General features: G+C 38.1%; 4 protein-coding genes across 6 annotated transcripts; 1 reads left to right on the forward strand and 3 right to left on the reverse strand.

Annotated features, from left to right (window-relative positions):
* Positions 1 to 45: 45 nt before the first annotated feature.
* Positions 46 to 4,083, reverse strand: LOC143901742 (omega-amidase NIT2). Of its 2 annotated transcripts, none has more exons than XM_077414250.1 (6): positions 3,869 to 4,083; positions 3,161 to 3,307; positions 2,253 to 2,437; positions 1,695 to 1,863; positions 820 to 1,053; positions 46 to 405 (listed from the first exon to the last, which is right to left on the reverse strand). In XM_077414250.1, exons 1-6 carry the CDS (start codon positions 3,912 to 3,914, stop codon positions 311 to 313), a joined length of 876 nt encoding a protein of 291 aa, XP_077270376.1. In that variant the 5' UTR covers positions 3,915 to 4,083; the 3' UTR covers positions 46 to 310. The 2 variants fall into 2 exon arrangements, with proteins under 2 accessions (XP_077270376.1, XP_077270375.1); XM_077414249.1 differs by lacking the exon at positions 3,869 to 4,083 and adding an exon at positions 3,482 to 3,774.
* Positions 4,084 to 4,507: 424 nt separating this feature from the next.
* On the reverse strand, positions 4,508 to 7,402 carry LOC143901739 (G-patch domain and KOW motifs-containing protein-like). 2 transcript variants are annotated; one of them, XM_077414243.1, is made up of 5 exons: positions 6,876 to 7,401; positions 6,218 to 6,590; positions 5,988 to 6,091; positions 5,549 to 5,853; positions 4,508 to 5,069 (listed from the first exon to the last, which is right to left on the reverse strand). In XM_077414243.1, exons 1-5 carry the CDS (start codon positions 7,013 to 7,015, stop codon positions 4,633 to 4,635), a joined length of 1,359 nt encoding a protein of 452 aa, XP_077270369.1. In that variant the 5' UTR covers positions 7,016 to 7,401; the 3' UTR covers positions 4,508 to 4,632. The 2 variants fall into 2 exon arrangements, with proteins under 2 accessions (XP_077270369.1, XP_077270370.1); XM_077414244.1 differs by having other exon boundaries at positions 4,959 to 5,446; positions 6,876 to 7,402.
* A 1,223-nt stretch (positions 7,403 to 8,625) lies between these two features.
* Positions 8,626 to 11,872, forward strand: LOC143901749 (uncharacterized). Its single transcript, XM_077414273.1, has 4 exons — positions 8,626 to 9,053; positions 9,547 to 9,747; positions 9,862 to 10,912; positions 11,422 to 11,872. The coding sequence occupies exons 1-4, from the start codon at positions 8,820 to 8,822 to the stop codon at positions 11,502 to 11,504; spliced, it is 1,569 nt and encodes a 522-aa protein (XP_077270399.1). The 5' UTR covers positions 8,626 to 8,819; the 3' UTR covers positions 11,505 to 11,872.
* Positions 11,873 to 11,890: 18 nt separating this feature from the next.
* Snx3 (sorting nexin 3) lies at positions 11,891 to 14,818 on the reverse strand. Its single transcript, XM_077414274.1, has 4 exons — positions 14,160 to 14,818; positions 13,475 to 13,570; positions 13,035 to 13,159; positions 11,891 to 12,495 (listed from the first exon to the last, which is right to left on the reverse strand). The coding sequence occupies exons 1-4, from the start codon at positions 14,616 to 14,618 to the stop codon at positions 12,390 to 12,392; spliced, it is 786 nt and encodes a 261-aa protein (XP_077270400.1). The 5' UTR covers positions 14,619 to 14,818; the 3' UTR covers positions 11,891 to 12,389.
* Positions 14,819 to 16,075: the final 1,257 nt, after the last annotated feature.

The raw sequence follows: 16,075 nt of genomic DNA on the forward strand, positions 1-16,075 counted from the left end.
AAGCACATCAATAAAATAAGATTTAATGATAAGACGAAAGTAAAAATTGGTATATCAAAAGATATTAAATTTATTCAGAATATAAAGTTTACTCGCCGGTAATTACATCTAAAACACCGTATCGCATGTGTCTTTACAACATGTGTGAATACAAGATATTTATATCTACAAAGTATTCTCTCGAATGCGAAATTTAGAACCTTATCCCTAAATAGTTAATCATCTTATATAGGATTGCCTTGGATTGCTTATGACAACACATGTGAAATCGCTTAATAATATAAGCATTATCATTATCAGTAACATTTTCCTAATTTTCCTTCTTCCAAACGGTGTCATACAGATCTGTACGACGTTGATCGAACGTCGGGATTTGGGCTCTGACTTGATCCACGATTTCCAGATCTGTAATAATTCATTATTTCGATATATAGAATGCAATCATTTCCTATGTTACGTTGTTATATATATATATTAGTTTTTTATACCGCTTAATTTATACATATAACTATATTTTATACTATATGCAGTTGTATGCTTCAAAAATAACGTTTTTTATATCTCTACTAAATATATAATAAATTATAGTAACACACATATTTCATTCCATTGCACATGTTAAAAGATTAAATTATACACACATTCGGATGAGCGCAATTGTTATTAACGATCAAGTTAAAAAAAAAATGTAGTTTGATTAGAAAATAAATAATTTTTATAAAATATTCGACGTTGTAACTCGAAATATACCGTTATGGCGTATAATCTGCCGTATGGTCGTTATTCTAGTTTCGCACATATACACACAGCATTAATTACCTATATCGGAGACCACCATATCCTCGGCGGCATCCAGCTCGTTAAGTATTTCTCCCCAAGGATTGGTTAACTGAGTATGCCCCCAAGCGACGTATCCAGGCGGTGAGCCACGTGCCGGCGATACGCAGGCTACATATAATTGATTGTCGTTTGCTCTGGCACGCTGCAGCAGCGACCATTGTAGCGGGCCAGTGGTCATGTTGAATGCCGCCGGGTATATCAACATCTGACAACCTGATATCATCATAGGATGAAAGATGAACGTGAGAGACACGGTTTAGGGCTTGTTAGGGGCTAACGAGACTATCTCGATCACACGCTCGACTAACGATTCTTCTACAGATCTGTAATATATGTATAAACTACAATCGAAAGAACGTTACATACGTAAAAAATATAGATTTATAAGTACATATGTAACTAATAGCTACGCAAAAATAATATTTCTCAATCGTCGAATGAGATTAAAAGAAAAGAAGCTTATAAAAGCTCTTATATATATATATTAACTTTATTAATTATTAAATAAAATTTGAATCAATTCTAAATCTTGTAAAATTTCTCTTTTGTAAAAAGAGAATATTTCTCATGAATCGTACGCGAGAGATGATGAGAAAATAAAGAAGATATAATTATATTTAATGATGTTAAATATTATCAATTTAATATAACATGTATTGCAATGCAATTATCTCATTTTAAGAATTATTAAAATTTAAAACGTGCGCGCGAATGTTATTAAAGCGTAACGTCAACAATGCGACGAAGAATGCGTTAAATTCCGTCTCGTTATTTTTAACGATATCGCGTGAATCAGACATACTCGTTTAATTACATATATATATATATATAATACGTATCGTGTATCTATTCACCTTTGTTTCTGTATAGTCGCGCCATTTCTTCAAATCTGATATCGTAGCAAATGCCAATGCCGATTTTGCAACCTTTCGCTTCAAATGTGGTAAGCGAATTGCCGGCGGATAGGGCGTCACTCTCGCGAAAAGTGAATTTCCCTTTAATGTCGATGTCGAACAAATGCATCTGTAAAGAAGATAACGCTTAAAGTGCACTCTGTTTCATGTACCGTAACATTTGTTCGTGTAGAAAGACGAAAAAAACCTTAATTTTCACTCTCTCTCTCTCTCATTTTGTATATTCCTTATTTTAAATTAACATTTAAAATATGCGTAAACATAAAAATGTTAATGGTTGAAAATATATTTTAATATTTAGAATATATATAGATGAAATTGTATATTTGTGAAAAAACAACGATATATCTCTTGTAAAAATATAAGTATACATATATTATTGAAATATTTTTAAAAGCATTCATCTCACTCACTCACGCACGCGCGCAAGCCACGTAGAATATTTCTTTACAAAGTTGTAAATAAATTCAATGCATGTGCAACAACATCGATTTTCACCTTCCTGTGCTTGGCTATGAGGTTTCCATCCGGTCCCCATACGGTGCAAGTGTTGTACAACTTGTCGTTGCTTCTCTCCGGTATCGTACCACCAATCACATAGACCGTGTTCTTTCTCGCCGCCTCGGACAACGCCGCGCTCGTCTCACCATCCGGAATGCTCTCGGCGTATCTCGCAAAGTGAGCTATTTGTTTTACGAGTTTTACGTCAATACAACGAATGATAAACAAGTAAATCGCACTCACGCGCGTATATAAAATCTGTTATATCTCGCGCAAACCAGTAATCAAAAGTATATCGATCCATATTATATTTATTCATTAAAAATTAGAAAACGAAATATCGCTACACACGCACACAACGTTAACGTAATTTCTTCATAACGTATTATAAATTTTATTTCCATACTCTTCTACTTTTCTGACGCGAAAAGATTTTTGGATAAGCCTTGAAGAAATAGAAATATAAATATAAAACGGTGGATTGCTTACGTTACAAAGCTAACAATAAGATATGCAGGCTTACGTGTTTCGCAAATACTGATTTGCACTTACATATACGCAGACATTTTACTTAATTATGATACGTGCATGCATACGATGCACGTATACGAAAATATCAATCAGTCAGAAGCGAGAAGCAGTGACGCGATCATTTCCTCGATCGCTTGTCGTTTTCAGAACACGTTTTATTATATTTACGATATATAATACTTAATTAAAGAGATATATATGCCGAGGCCGAGGACGAAACATTTACTCTCCTGGATGCGTATTATTCGCATCTCGGCATCTCGATTAGTAACGGCCTTGTTTCAAAACTGACGTTTAGAACGTATTAAAGCTTTCCTTCTGATCCTACCAGATACAATAATTGTTAAAAGTATTTATATGCTCTTTTTATTTACACGTTCCATACGGCGAGTTGAAACACTCGGGCAGCGTGACGATGTCGGCTCGCTCCTGTTTCGCACGCTCGATGAAAGAAACGGCTCGCGAGACATTCGTTGCCTTGTCATCGCCAACGGCTAGCTGCACCAACGCCAAACGAAAGGCTGAAAGTACACGTACAATTACACGTGCATAATTACAAGTACAATATGCTAGCGAGTTTGCACCGCATTATTGCCACATTGCGCGTTGCGCGTTGCGCGTTGCGCGTCGAGGCCGTCGAGTTTCATGTCGGCAGAGTCTATATATAAGTCATTATAAATTATTAAGTAGTTTACTTTTTTTTCTCCTTCTCCCTCCGACGTAAAATATCACAAATAAAACAATAACAGTCTGAAATATCGTAGGTGTCGTAGTCGTAGGATACCTAGCGCTGTAGGCTGTAGGGTGATTTGATTGCATACAACGGAGCACACTACAGCAGACAGCACAGCAGTACAGCTGAGTACACACACACAGCTAGGGCACAGCTGGGTCAGAGGTCAGGGGTGAGGGGATAAAGTGAGCGATCGCTCGTTCAAAGATTACTCGACCAACGGTAATGGTCGATAGAACCTTGCGTCCCCCCCCCTTTTTGCTTCTTTTTACTTTTTACGTTGGACACACAGAAATACTCGCGCAATCTCGAAATTTATGTCGCGAAGAAGGAATAATCGTACACGTACCAGTCATTGTTCTCGTTGCGTACTGCGCGACACTCGCCCGCAACATGACGGCCGACGGCACAGTTGGGTTAAGTTAGTCTCGGTTTTATCTCGATGACGCGTGACGTAAGGAAAACGCACTACTAGTACTTATCTACTTCTATGTAGTAGATAAAGTAGAAAAACCTCAACGGTGTTGTACATGCATACGTACACAACGCGGTATAAAGTATAAAGTCTCTTGAGAGAGAGAGAGAGAGAGAGAGAAACGAACTTGATGTGATTTCACGATATTCAAATTAGATTATATATATTGTATATATATCTTGGCAAGAAATTATTGATGTAATGACAATAGGATTTACGTCGCTTGTAAATATTCGTCAAGCGTCAAGTAACGAATTACTTAAATTTAAACTTCGCACATAAATTTCTTTGTTGCTTCAAGTTCAAAATAAATGTTTTCTCTCTCCTTTCATCTTTCTATCAAATTTATTATTTACATTTACAGGATTGACGTAACGTCGAATTTTACCGCTGAACTTAATTTGTATATTTTTTGTACGCCGTAATAAAAATACACCCTCAACCTTTTTACCAGAGTAAAACGGTATCGATTAAGGGATACGACTGGAACGTTACCTGAAAAAGACTAAACCATATGGAAAAATATGTTTTATTAAAAAGAGATATAAATAAAATTGTACAAGTCGATATAGAACGTAAAACATTTATGTATCTATGTACGTTGTGTTATGTTATGTAAATGTTGCGATATATATACGTTATCGTCTACTGGATGATCGTGATCTCCTGTGTTTTTTGGATTTTCCTCTATCGAAAGATTCCAAGGGTCCCGATACTTTATCCTCTCGTCGTTCTCGTTCCTTATCTCTTCCTTTATGTTTCTTGGATTTCTTTGCCTTTTTAGTCCTATCGCTACTACTGGAGCGCCTACGACTTTTATTTCCCTTCTTCGTGTCCCTGTCACTGTCACTGTCGCTCTCCTTCTCCCTCTCCCTGTCAGATGAATCCCTTCGTTGGCTTTTTGATTTTTTACTTGATTTCTTCGATCTGTGTTCACGATGATTCTCTTTGCGCTTCCTTTTTCTATCAGGTATATCTGAATCGCTGTTACCGTTCGTGCTAAACGTTTCCAATGATACAGATCTTGGTTTGCTCGCATCTTCCTTTTTCTTACGTTCTTCATATTTAGCAGCGTCTGAAATCAGTTTCGTCGAATACTAAAAACTAAAACTGCAATAATTTTATACGAGTCAACGGATTATACAGGGACTTTTAAAAAGTCGTGACGTTACGTGTCGGCCACTCGCTCATTCATTTTTTCTTTTTACACATCACACTATTCACGTTTGACGGTACAAGTTGGTAAAATATGTCAAAACGTTCTCTTTTTAACACATCTTGTCAAGTATTGGTAACGATACATATTTCTTTCGAGTACAGTTCTTTGCGTTCGTTCTCGTTTCTGACTTGAATTCTCAATATATGGCTACGACACACCCTAAGATCGTTAAAACGGTAACAACTCCAACGTGTAGCCAATCGTCGTATCATTGATAAACCTTGTTTATTAACCTATTTACAAACGGAAAATCGTAAAACTTTATTGTTACGGAAACATACTTTTACGCACTCGTTTAAAAGTCCCTTGAGAAATAACTTGCTTCGTTTACTAACTTAGAACTTTAGAATTTTTCGAATATTCCGCCTTTGTTACCGCTTGAACTATGCCCTCGTTCACGGAGACGATATTTCCATTCAGTGCCATTTTCACGATTAATCTTCCAGCATCGTCAAAGCCTTCTATTCGGCCATATGCGTTGGATCGCTTGCCAGCAATAATTTTTACAAAACTTCCTTTCTCTATTCGTACGTCTTCCTCTTCTTTCGAAGTTTTTCCATCATGTTTTTGCAAAGCTATCTTATCTGCGCCAAGTCCCATCCCCATTGGCCGTACGTCAGGTAGGGTGGGTGTTACAAGTCTGCAACGACAGATACATAAAAATATGAAAAAAATACGACTAAAATCTATAACATATATATATATACATGCCAAAATAAAGATATGCACAACATCTACACGGTTCATCTAACAAGACGAAGGCAAAGTTCTTACTTTGGATTTTTACCGATTCCTTCGCCAGGTTTCCATCCCATACCTCGTAACATAGCTGAACCAAAGATACTTGGTGGCACCTTCTCGTAATCTTCTAACGTACTCTATAATAGAAAAAAAAAAAGAAATATCATATACCATATAATCGTTTTATACACGTTAAATATACGACATTAATATATTGTATCACTGATATAATAGCTATCAGAAAATCAGAAAAAAGCACTCACTTCTTCCGCACCCTTTAAATCCTGTCCCTTAACTAAAGATAAAGTTATATCACATACGTCATCTTGGTTCTTTTCTGTCACGTTGAGATCTTCTATGATTTCTTTAGCTGCCTGCTCATCCAAAGTGAGGGTGGTTTTACTTTCAGTGGACAAGTCTGTTTTTATTTGCACGTTAGAAGAAGAGACAGCCTTGTTAATTGATGTCAAAACACCATTTGCGGCGTCTTTTGTCTTTTCCTTAATCTTGACATTTTGTATCACGTCTTTGCTTGTTTTTGACTTTGAAGCATCTATTTTGCTAACGATTCTATTGCGCCAGGTATTAGATTCCAACAGTGGAATAATAAGAGGTTCTTCTTTTTTCTCTTCTTTCCTAAACAAATGTATCCTTGTCAAACTTGTCTACAGAAAATGATCGTTTGTAGTAAGATATAATCTATAAATCTATATAATCTAATACGGTTTGATTTAACTAGGTACCAAGTTAAAGGAAACAAAAAATGTAAAAAATATTTAGCCTTTAGGCAAATATTACGGTTGACATTTAAAGCATTATTAAAGACTTGAAGATAAGGTTAGATCGAGATTGAGGTTACAAGCGCATCCTAGTTTTCCTGGGTGTTTTTTTTTCCCGTTATAATAAACTTTTTTGACTTACCCAATCACTTTAATCGCCTTTTCATCTAGACACTCGATATAATCCACTTTCTTCTCCACGTATAGCTTCTGTTTGTCCAAAATTGGCTTTTTTATAGACTTTGCAAAACCAAAAGAAATTTTTTTACTTTCTTCAGTCATTTTCTTAGAATTATTATATTCCCCAAAAGTTTTCGCGTATTTTTGTTCTTTATGGAGTACACGATCACGTTTTATGTAATGTCATGAGTTTTTAAATTTTGATTTATATATCCTCCATCAACGCACACGACACGACAGGAAACCCACGCCTACTGATCCTACAGACAGTGCAGACTACAGAATCGAGAATCCTACTTGAAGTGAAATGACAAAGTTGGCTGTAGACTTGCAGTACGGCAGTGTATGAACGTATCGCGAAGAATCCAGAAGAATCTTCTATTCTTCATGGTATGCAGTAGTACGATGTGCACATTACGCGAAAAACAGAGGTTAGGGTTAGATAAGGTGCTAGGGTGCCACTCAATGCTTTCAGCGCTGTGAGGGTGCCATTACATGGAGCGCGGAAACGCGGAAGCGCGGAAGACAAAATTTACTAGATTTCCGTCGATCCGTTCCGTCTGTTTTGAATACCTTAATATTACATGGAGCATATTTTGAGCGGAAAAGCGGAACGGAGAATTATAAAATATTAATTTTTAACGGTATTTATTGATTAAAATGCTTGTATTCAATAGATAAGCTGAAAAGATAAGCATATTAATAAAAATTGCAATGAATTAAGTGAACACAATTTTAAGAAATGAATACAAATGTCTATTTGTCACTATACTGTTCCGCTTTTCCGCGCAAATTGTGCTCCATGTAATATAAGGAGAAACAAACTCGCGGAACGAACGCGTCAAAATCCGTTGTCAACGCGGATACAGTATACTCCATCAAATTTCGGAGCTGTTTAATCACATTGAAAAAAAAGCTTTTACACATACTCTTCGATTACTTTATTATTTAATAAAAGTGGCAGTATAATATTATAGATCCAAACATCATGTTGATGGTTATTATGAAGTATATCTTATATGCAAGCCAGGGTACATACATAGGCTGCGTTAAGTACTGGCAGTGAATATCGAAACGCAGCCGTACATACATACACGATAATAGCGGATTCCGCTTTTCCGTTCAAACGTGCGGGACTCAACTCGCGGAAACGCGGAATCTAGTTACTATTCTGTTCCGCGCTTCCGCGTTTCCGCGTTTCCGCGCTCCATGTAATGGCACCCTGAGTGCTGTGAGGTGGTGGCGTCATGCGTCAGTGGCGTGACGCGGACCAATCGGATCGCAGCCCTAGAGTCCCTAGACGTGCCATAAACTACTAGCGTTTTTCACTGGCAGAACTTAAGTCTCTAATATTTAAAGTAAAATGCAAATATTTCGACTGATAAAATACTCAGTACATATTTTACCAAATAGTGCAATAAGAATATTGAGGATTTCATGATTTAACCCGATTATATTAAACATACACTTTACGTTGGTTTGTGTACGACGGCTTTAATGTGCACTGAGTGCGCACCGGCTCTGCCAGTGAAAAACGCTATACGTTTACGCGAGCGTTACTTTTGGGTTGCGTTCCAAAATTCACTCTGGGTAACTAAAATCTATAGTTTACGTGACGTACACTATAGCATTTTAGTTAACTAGAGTGAATTTTGGAACGCAGCCCTGTAGTAACTGCCCCCAGAGTACTGTCACTCTCTGCTATTGGTAACACTGACGGAGAATAAAGGAGACTGATGAAAGAGACGCTTTTTTCTTGTAACGGCAGTGTGTTTCACGCCGATGGTTTCCGCGTATCGTACGTTGTGTCGTCAGTTACGTTCGTTCCAAGTATTAACATGCCCGTAATGTAGAATCGTATCACGTGGAAACGTACACCGTCGTGACAGATGTACCGCCTTCATTTATGTCATGCGATGTGCAACGTGCAAAACACACCGTCACTATGATGATGACAACTGACTCTTCTCTGCTACCGTTTATAATGAAAAAAGAACGGACGGTCTGCAATGACAGCGACAGTGATATTAACTCGGATAATATCGGCGACTTCTCATCTGTGCCTTTGCCGTCGCTTTCAAAAAACACGTCTGTCCGTGTCGACGACGCCAACACGGACTTCTTACGTCTCACTACGATGGCACGTTTCTTTGTGTACACGTACAACGTTACTTGCTTTAAATCTTTTAAAAAAATCTCATTAAAAAGGTTGAGCGTGACGTTACTTTTTTTCCGAGAGACATACGTACAGTCGTTTTATACATATTTTTTTGACTACGTAAACGTCTGGCAAATGTTTCAAGTTTAAAGAACGTTATTTTATTTTGTTTGCCACTCATGTTGACGTCACGTTAGCGCACGTACTTTAGCGCGCGCGACGGATGACCTCTAAGTAAACCTAGAACGAAAACTTTTACGCAACGTTTAATTTTAATTAAACGAACGAAGAGTTTAAGCTGAACGTTAAAAGATTCAAGTACGATCAATATTTATTGATCGGACGCAACGTGTTTTATATCCTAAAGGATCTTTTATTTAAAAAATCTGCGTCAAGTATATTTTTGATCGTGTCACACGACTTCCTTATTATGGATAAACGTGTTATATACAGCCTTATATATCGTTGTGCGCAGGTCCGAACTGTATATTCGTCTTATCTTCATAAGTGTTTACTTACGAATTATGCAACTTGTTACAAACAAACGGATGACGCGGATGACGACACGAACAACGTACAAAGGGTTGAAGTAAAAAAGTGTGCAGACCAAATGGAACTGTATGCTGTCCATTGTGCACTGGAAGCTAGTTTATACAGACAAAATATGCTGAGATTGGTAAGAAGTCGTACGTTTGACAGTGTTTAACAGAGAGAAAGGGAATATTTATGATGAGTTTTATTTATTTAAATGTTTTATCACTGTGTGTATATACGTTGTTTATCTTTGTAGATTGCAGATGTAAAGTCGCATACGGTCAAAAAGAAAGCGTATACAAAATTGGTAATATTTTTACAAGCACCTAAAGACAGACGCGACCGCGCTATACAAACAGATGAGTGGATGGATTTGGAAGAAACTAATATACAAACGGTGTCTTTAACCAAGTCCAACCGTGAGAAACCCGTGCAAGTAGTAGCCGTACCTACAGCGACGTCTAGCAGTTCCTGCGAAAACAGAAATACCATGGAAGATTTTTATGACGAGACAGATATGCAGCAACGGCTGCAAAGCGTTACGAAAGAAGATGCCAACGACGCTAGTCAAGGCGCGAAAGATCAGCGTGACTCTCATACACGGGATAACGACGCACCTGTCAGAACGGAAGATGAAACGTCCCAAGATTCCTTATTACAACATATGCAGGATATGTTTTGCGAAAGCGATGACAGTAGTGATCTCACGAGATTAATTGAGAAACATTCTGGTGTTACTAAAGCAACGATTGCGAAGGAAATTAATAAGATATGTTTAGAAGCGGACCGTCGTGCGAGTTCGAATCTTTTTGGTGTTCCAGTCGGTACGACGGCTTCGAAGCCTAACGTAGCAAAAGTAACTACTAGTGAAGGAAAAATTAGCTTTAGTCGCTATAAAGAACTGCAAAGTAGAAGATCCATTAAATTAAAAGGACGTAACGTAAACGAAACTGTTGAGAGCAAACAAAAACAGAAAGCAAGTGCTATTTGGTTTGTGGAACGTGTGCATCAAGTTTCGAAATTGAAAGCTAAAATGACCGAGTTATCGCTGACAAATTATCGAAGGCACGGAAGAGTAAAAGAAAAATTTCTTTGTTTATTTGGGGACGCCGAGGATGAAGAAATGATGCCAGCGTCACCAATCTGTATAGAGGAACATTTACCTGCTTGCAAAGAAAGAATAGCACCTTGGATTGTGAAATACTTGATGCCATTCTATAAAAAGAGGAGAATTAAAGACCGTCAGCTTTTCAAAGCTATTGCAAAGTACATCACAGATATGCTCATTATAGAGAAAACATTTCCAGGTGAGCCAGAGTATGCGCGCGCGGCGCGGGTTGTGTTTTTCAGCACACCGTCAAAGACGTATTTTGCACGTTTGTATAAAAGACAGTAATAACAACAACAACAACAACAACAACAAAACTAATATTTTAATGACACGAACGAAAAAACAACCGTTGCGACCGTACATCTTGGATGGTTATGCCGTTTCGTAATAACAGAGTATTTCATACAATACCACGGGAAACGTTAGTTTGCACGACTTGGGCAAAAAGAGTTGGTTGTTGGAAAAAAGACCCGGTTTAACGTTCTTTGCGTCAAATATTTCCATTTTTCATCAGTTTCCTTTCATATACGTTAAAGTAGAGTACGAGTATTATTAAGTATCGGAAAAAGGTATAGCTGCTGTTCTCCATATACCTACCTTGTAAATGTTCACGGACTTCGACTCACGGTAGTGACAAGAATAGGGGCTAGGACCGTATTTCGTAGTCACAATATTCATATATTCTTCCATGTTTATATGTTTCAGAACAAGAGTGTGTAAGGAAGTATATAGAAGCGTACTTCAAGAACAAGAGATCTATTAAGACTAAACAGGATATATATCTGTAAAAGAACGTTTAGTGACGTTATCATTCCGGCAATATTACGTAGTAAAATGTAGAACGTGCACTTTGATGCAGAGATCATTTTCTCCTTCCATTTTTTCACATTTCGTTTGCGCCGCACACAATGGACGTCCATGTATATTACAATGTAAATACTCCTGAATAAAACATAACGTCTGCAAAAACTTGATGGTCGAACGTTACGTTTGGTGTGTATGTGTGTGCGCGTGCGTGTGCGCCGACTCTTATTCTTTTCACGTAAACGTGCCTCATTTCCAGATGTACCATTTTCTATAAACTGGTTAAAAAGTAACACGTTACATCGTAAACGTTCAACTGTGTTGAACACGGCACCAGTTATAAAAAAAAGAACATACACCGTTTACAACAAACTTTTATGATCAACATTTTTTTTATTTTACTCCGTTCTTTCTTTTATAAACAGTATATGACATAACAGTAGACAGACGCAATCTAGTAACATGTAAGAATGGTTTTGCTACGTTATCATTTATTTGCTTTCTTATAAAGATGCTTAACTATACTTTTCGTGTAACAATATTTAAAGAGTATAACTAGAAGTGGATATTTCCAACGAAGCATCCTGCGTTGATATCATATAGTACTGGAAGCTTACTTAGTTTTTGCAAGAATATATACGAATATTCGTGACTTCCAACGAAGATGTCAATGTACGGAAAGGCATGTTTTTTTTTTAACCGAACTTGTCGCCGTGTTCATCTTTTCTCTTTTTTTTTCACCGTGGAGAGAAAAAGAGACAAGATAAACCGTGCAAGAACTTGAGCTAAAAGGAGAGCAGGCCTGAAAACGCGCGCTCGACGGTGACAGCTTGGTGAAAAAGGTCGTTGTGATACTTTTTTATGGCGACTTATGTATTACGTATCTTTCCAGGTACATAGTTCTTATCTATTACCGGTTCCTGTAGAAACATGTGCAAACACCGTTCGTTCTGTGCCAAAGGATGTCCAGCTATTCTGAAATACAACGGAGAAACGTGATACAAACAGCTGTATACACGTCATATAAGCGTCATACACTTAAAACTACGTAAACCGTTCGTGCAACATATCATGCCTGCAGTAGTGTGCTATGGTGAGAATGTATAAATGATTTCACGAGACGACACACGTTAGAACGACGGTATTTCCGTACGTTTTATCTCATATCCAACGTAAACATACATTCTGCAAAAGAAACCAGTAACATACTATTTTCATGGTAATATTCGTAACGTAACGCAGCAACGTGTTATCGTACTGGAACGCGACACAGATATCGTCGTTCCTTTTTATCGTTCTCTCAAATGATAGAACGAAATATAAACGCGCCTAAAATAAAACGCTCGCTGTAGTTAACGTTTGAAAGACGTCCACGAAAACTTTTACGTATCATGTATAGAGTTTCAGATTAACGAGCCCGTGTTACCGACAGCTAGCGTGGTCTGTATATCCGTTCTTTGCATGAAACATAGCGTGTATAACGTTCCTGTTGTGCACGAAAACAATATGCTCACTTGTTAACGAAAACCTCCAAGCCTTTTCTTCGATCTTCGATAAAATCTTCTTCAAATATTCCGTCGTCCCCACGAAAAGGCATTTGACGTTTCCATGCTTTCCCTGGTAAAGGTGGTACCACAATCTGTAATTTAGGAAACGATAAAAAGTGGTTTTCTATCATATATATGCTTTACAGTTTCATAGTTGACGAACAACGTTAAGAAAATATATATTTCCTTAAATACTCGACAAAGTTGACTTTCTTAACGTACGTTTACGTAGACGCTTTCCCAAACGAAAGGTGTCGGTACGTATGTATATATGTATGTGTGTGTGTATATATATATATATATATATATATATATATATATATATATTCACCACGTCATCATTTTACTTTAACACGCTTTGCTAACGGTGTTGCGTACAAGCATACGTATCTCTCTCAGTAACTAACCTTGCTATCTCTTTCTAATTCATTTCTCAGCCATTCAAAATCACTGTATCGTCTTCTTACTGTCGAGTCCTTTACTTTAAAGACCGGTAAGTTTGTCTGAAAATAAGTCACGAACTTTGAGAAGACTAGGAATATGTATCTTGTGGGAAAGGCACATTCGCAAGGCTCGTCCAACCTACTGAAATATATTTGATACATGTACACTGTACACGTGCATATACTGAAAAAAATATATCCACTCATAGCGCGTTCCGTATATATTAAATATTTATCCGCACGTTTTCCCATTTTTTTTACAGTTTTCGTGCACCTTCGTTGTTTCTAACGTTATATCGAGCTTTGCGATGTGTCGACGTTATGGACACGAAAAAAAAATCACATAAGAATTTCCCGAATATTATTTTTGTCCCCGAACGCTACAGCAGCGAGCGTACAACAGCACGTCGGTCTTTATCAATATAGCGGGTGATAGCGGGCACAACCCACGCGATATATGTCTACGCACACAGAGAACACGCGTGAGTTATTCGATGCGTCTGTTATATCGTCGCGGGCGTAAACAGGTTGGGGAACAGGTTGGAAAAACAAACGGTCAGCACGCCAGCGATGCCGCGATGCGTTTAATATGTTTGTACATACAACATATGTATAAGTTGTATGAAGCAAAATGAGCACGCGTACTCACCCTCATACGAACTTCATAATCGGTATATCGTTTCTTGCCGACGCCGTGTGTGATCGGATTAATCACGTCGATTTCAAGGAAATTCGCAGGCGCCGCATAAGCGTCGTCCAGCGTTTGTTTTTTCACATTTAAGCGCCGCGTTGCATCTACGGTCGTGTCCGCCATTTCACGTACAGAGCGTACAGGTTTCACGTAAACACACACGTGCCTTGGCGAGAGCGTCGTTTCTATAAAACGCTCGAAAACACTACCGCGTCTCAACGCGACGCGACCGAAGCACCGCCAGAAATGACAGCGCTTGGTAACTTGACACACGTCGTTTCTCTCTCTCTCTCTCTCTCTCTCTCTCTCTATCTCTCTTTTCCTCACCGACCCTATATACGTCACATACACACGTCGTGCGTCGTGAACACGTATGCAAGTATGTATGTACATACATCCATACGTATGTACATACATACATACGTGCTGTCGCGTGCTTCTACGTTGAAATAATGTCGTGTTGACAACACTAACACACGCACATTCAACGTAACATTCGAGAATATTCAGACTGTTCGCGATATAAACAATGTATGTATGTACGAAACGTTTCGTTTGGTTGGGTAAATATAGGTTTGTTCGCGTTGCTTAAATCCCCAAATATTTTTGCACTTGAACGGAGATAACGATATATTCGGCCGTTGGAGAGAGAGAAAGCAAAGATGCTGAGTGCAAAAAGTGCAAGCAACGCGACGGGAGTGTATGCTCTATGCCGTATACTATAAAGGTTTGTTCGTTGTTCACGTCGCATACTCCAATATACACCCAGAGACACTTGGATCACGGTGGCGCGTGGAGCAGATGAGTTTTTTTGAAGTGCGTTGGAAGTAAGGGTGCCATTACATGGAGCGCGGAAACGCGGAAACGCGGAAGCGCGGAAGACAAAATTTACTAGATTTCCGTCGATCCGTTCCGTCTGTTTTGAATGCCTTAGGGTGCGTTCCGAGTTACGCATGAAGCGCGTAGACTGCATGGAAAGTCGTTCCGATTTAACCAATGCGCGCATTGGAAGCGCTTTGGTAGCGCAGAGGATTCCCTAGATTGTACTAACCGTACTGAATTCTTAGCACTCCTCCTAGCGCATTGACTGCTTCTATTTCGACTTGAGGCAGTTGATGCGTCTGAAGCGTTTATGCGGTCTATGCGCTTCATGTGTAATTCGGGAACGAACAATCGTTGTTCGAATAAGTTCGTTAACCTGTTACCTGACCCTTCGCGATGGAACAGCAACTGGCAAGAATTTCCGGTTGTAATAGAAGAAACTAACGAAGTAATAACGTTATTATTGAGTACGGAAGATGTGGAGAAAGCAAGGGATGGTAAAGTTAATGTATTATTTTAAATGGATTTATTAATGTATAGGTTATACGTTAGTTTAACATTGTGTTGTTTTTCATAGACTCAGAATTTTACGGAACCTTGTTGCAAAGGCACAAGACGTAAATAACAATAATATCGAGCCGGTAACTGAACTGGAATATTCAACAAGTGAAAATGCTGTTGACAAAACAATAATGCCGGTAAGATGCACACTTTATTTTTGTGTAACCAATGTCTATAATCAAGTCTTTAATTTTGTATAAAAGTATGTTTATGCAAGTTGAAGAATAATATATATAAATACTAATATTTCTTGATGATCTTTTGTGTTTACTTTTTAATTTAATTTTAGATAAGTCAAAAACATTCATATGGCCGGACAAAGCGGTACTTTTATTAATTGAACTGTATAGAGAAAAGGAGGAAGAGTTCTCAAGTGGTTTCAAGCGTAGCAACAAAATTTGGGCTGAAATTGCCGCTGAGATGAACAAAGCCAACCCAGCCTACGAAATAACAGCACAGCAATGTTCATCAAAAATGGCTGGCTTGAAGCG

This window comes from Temnothorax americanus, unplaced genomic scaffold (genome assembly GCF_048541705.1).
Source record: "Temnothorax americanus isolate GAGA-0224 unplaced genomic scaffold, ASM4854170v1 Scaffold36, whole genome shotgun sequence".
NCBI lineage: Eukaryota > Metazoa > Arthropoda > Insecta > Hymenoptera > Formicidae > Temnothorax > Temnothorax americanus.

What these genes read in the sequence shown, in the direction of transcription:
- LOC143901742 (XM_077414249.1), bottom strand. Translation starts at nt 3,605, where the DNA reads ATGCAATCAAATCACCCTACAGCCTACAGCGCTAGGTATCCTACGACT. An exon ending in CAACTCGCCGTATGGAACGT is followed by an intron (nt 2,438 to 3,160) that starts GTAAATAAAAAG and finishes TAAAACAAATAG; the next exon opens with CTCACTTTGCGAGATACGCC. An exon ending in GCGACTATACAGAAACAAAG is followed by an intron (nt 1,054 to 1,694) that starts GTGAATAGATAC and finishes TGATGATATCAG; the next exon opens with GTTGTCAGATGTTGATATAC.
- LOC143901739 (XM_077414243.1), bottom strand. Translation starts at nt 7,015, where the DNA reads ATGACTGAAGAAAGTAAAAAAATTTCTTTTGGTTTTGCAAAGTCTATA. An exon ending in ATTTAAAGGGTGCGGAAGAA is followed by an intron (nt 6,092 to 6,217) that starts GTGAGTGCTTTT and finishes TTTCTATTATAG; the next exon opens with AGTACGTTAGAAGATTACGA. An exon ending in GGAATCGGTAAAAATCCAAA is followed by an intron (nt 5,854 to 5,987) that starts GTAAGAACTTTG and finishes CTGTCGTTGCAG; the next exon opens with ACTTGTAACACCCACCCTAC.
- LOC143901749 (XM_077414273.1), top strand. Translation starts at nt 8,820, where the DNA reads ATGTCATGCGATGTGCAACGTGCAAAACACACCGTCACTATGATGATG. An exon ending in GACAAAATATGCTGAGATTG is followed by an intron (nt 9,748 to 9,861) that starts GTAAGAAGTCGT and finishes TTATCTTTGTAG; the next exon opens with ATTGCAGATGTAAAGTCGCA. An exon ending in TATAGAGAAAACATTTCCAG is followed by an intron (nt 10,913 to 11,421) that starts GTGAGCCAGAGT and finishes TATATGTTTCAG; the next exon opens with AACAAGAGTGTGTAAGGAAG.
- Snx3 (XM_077414274.1), bottom strand. Translation starts at nt 14,618, where the DNA reads ATGTATGTACATACGTATGGATGTATGTACATACATACTTGCATACGT. An exon ending in ATTATGAAGTTCGTATGAGG is followed by an intron (nt 13,571 to 14,159) that starts GTGAGTACGCGT and finishes ACTTATTTTCAG; the next exon opens with ACAAACTTACCGGTCTTTAA. An exon ending in TTGGAGGTTTTCGTTAACAA is followed by an intron (nt 12,496 to 13,034) that starts GTGAGCATATTG and finishes GTTGTATTTCAG; the next exon opens with AATAGCTGGACATCCTTTGG.